Below are 1,202 nucleotides of genomic sequence, written 5' to 3' on the forward strand. Positions count from 1 at the left end.
AATATTAAAGCTAAAAAGAAAAGTAGAAAACTATTTTTTTTGATTATTGGATTTCATAATTTTGGAACTAATGACTCATATCAAAAACGATTACCCAGTTTTTGAATTTGAACAATGTTGAACAACAATATTGTTCACATTTGGATTACCATTTTGTTAGCTAGTCATTTTTTGATATATCTAATGTGAGCTGTGAAAATTTAGCCAAGGTGACAGTTTTTTCTCTAAAATATCTAAAATCTGCATCCCAGCCCCCCCCCAAAGTTTTTTTCCCTGGTAGCAGGTGCCCTCGTTCATTTTTAAAGATTTCTGTTCATTTTTCTCACATCTTTTCTGATTTCAATCTTTTTCAAACATCCGAATCTGTAATGTACCTCTCCTTACAGATCTTTGTGACGAATCGAAATGAGCTCCACTTCTGAACTTGAAAAGGTCCGAGCTGGTCTTCGACCAGTCTCCACCAAGCCGTCGACCGTAAGTTTTCTCCATTTTTCTTATACTCGTGGAATGTAATTTTTCAGAAGATCGAAGCTGCAATCCACGCTGAAAAGGGAGTCGTCAAGACCAAGGCAGAATTCTTCGAGAAGAAGGTAAGAATGATAACAAAAGTTTACAATTTTTTTGTAATTATGGTTTCAGATCAAAGAGATGAGCTTGACAAATGAGGAACTCGAGAAAATGCGTGTTGAAAAAGAAAAAGCCGATAGAAAAGCAGCCTTCAAACTTTTGATTAAGAAGTTTCAGTGAGCTGTAAAATCGATTCTAACCATGCCCCCAAATCACACCTTTCGTTTCTTTTTTCCAACCCATTTCCTTTTCTTCTCCAAGATTTAATTGTCTTGTATTGACTCCGTCACCCCAAATAAATGTTGCAATTGGTTTCCAGCCCAACTCTGAAAGTTTTTTTTAAGACGGTAGACATTGTGAACATATTGGGTATTTTTATTTGTACTGTAATATGTATCCTCTAGTTATTTTGGTTTTCTCTAGTTCTCCAGAATAGAAGATAAAACGATGACGCATACACCACCCTCTGCCTTTCCTTTCCATTTACTATTAGGTTGTCCGGAAAGTAATCGATATTTTTTAACATAGTGAAAAGAGGGGCCCAAGCTGGAAAAATGTGGACTAGGTCAAGATTTACCAACTTTTTCAAGTTTTTCGGTTGTTTCTATGAAAACTTCGTCACAAAACTTTAAAAA

At 35.4% G+C, this 1,202-nt stretch overlaps 1 protein-coding gene across 1 annotated transcript; it reads left to right on the plus strand.

Annotated features, from left to right (window-relative positions):
• Positions 1-405: 405 nt before the first annotated feature.
• CBG24545 lies at positions 406-747 on the plus strand (the record flags this gene model as incomplete). The annotated part of the gene is made up of 3 exons (XM_002648306.1): positions 406-474; positions 522-590; positions 640-747. The coding sequence occupies 3 exons, from the start codon at positions 406-408 to the stop codon at positions 745-747; spliced, it is 246 nt and encodes an 81-aa protein (XP_002648352.1).
• Positions 748-1,202: the final 455 nt, after the last annotated feature.

The sequence above is a fragment of the Caenorhabditis briggsae genome (genome assembly GCF_000004555.2).
Source record: "Caenorhabditis briggsae AF16 supercontig from assembly CB4, cb25.NA_185, whole genome shotgun sequence".
Classification (NCBI taxonomy): Eukaryota; Metazoa; Nematoda; class Chromadorea; order Rhabditida; family Rhabditidae; genus Caenorhabditis; species Caenorhabditis briggsae.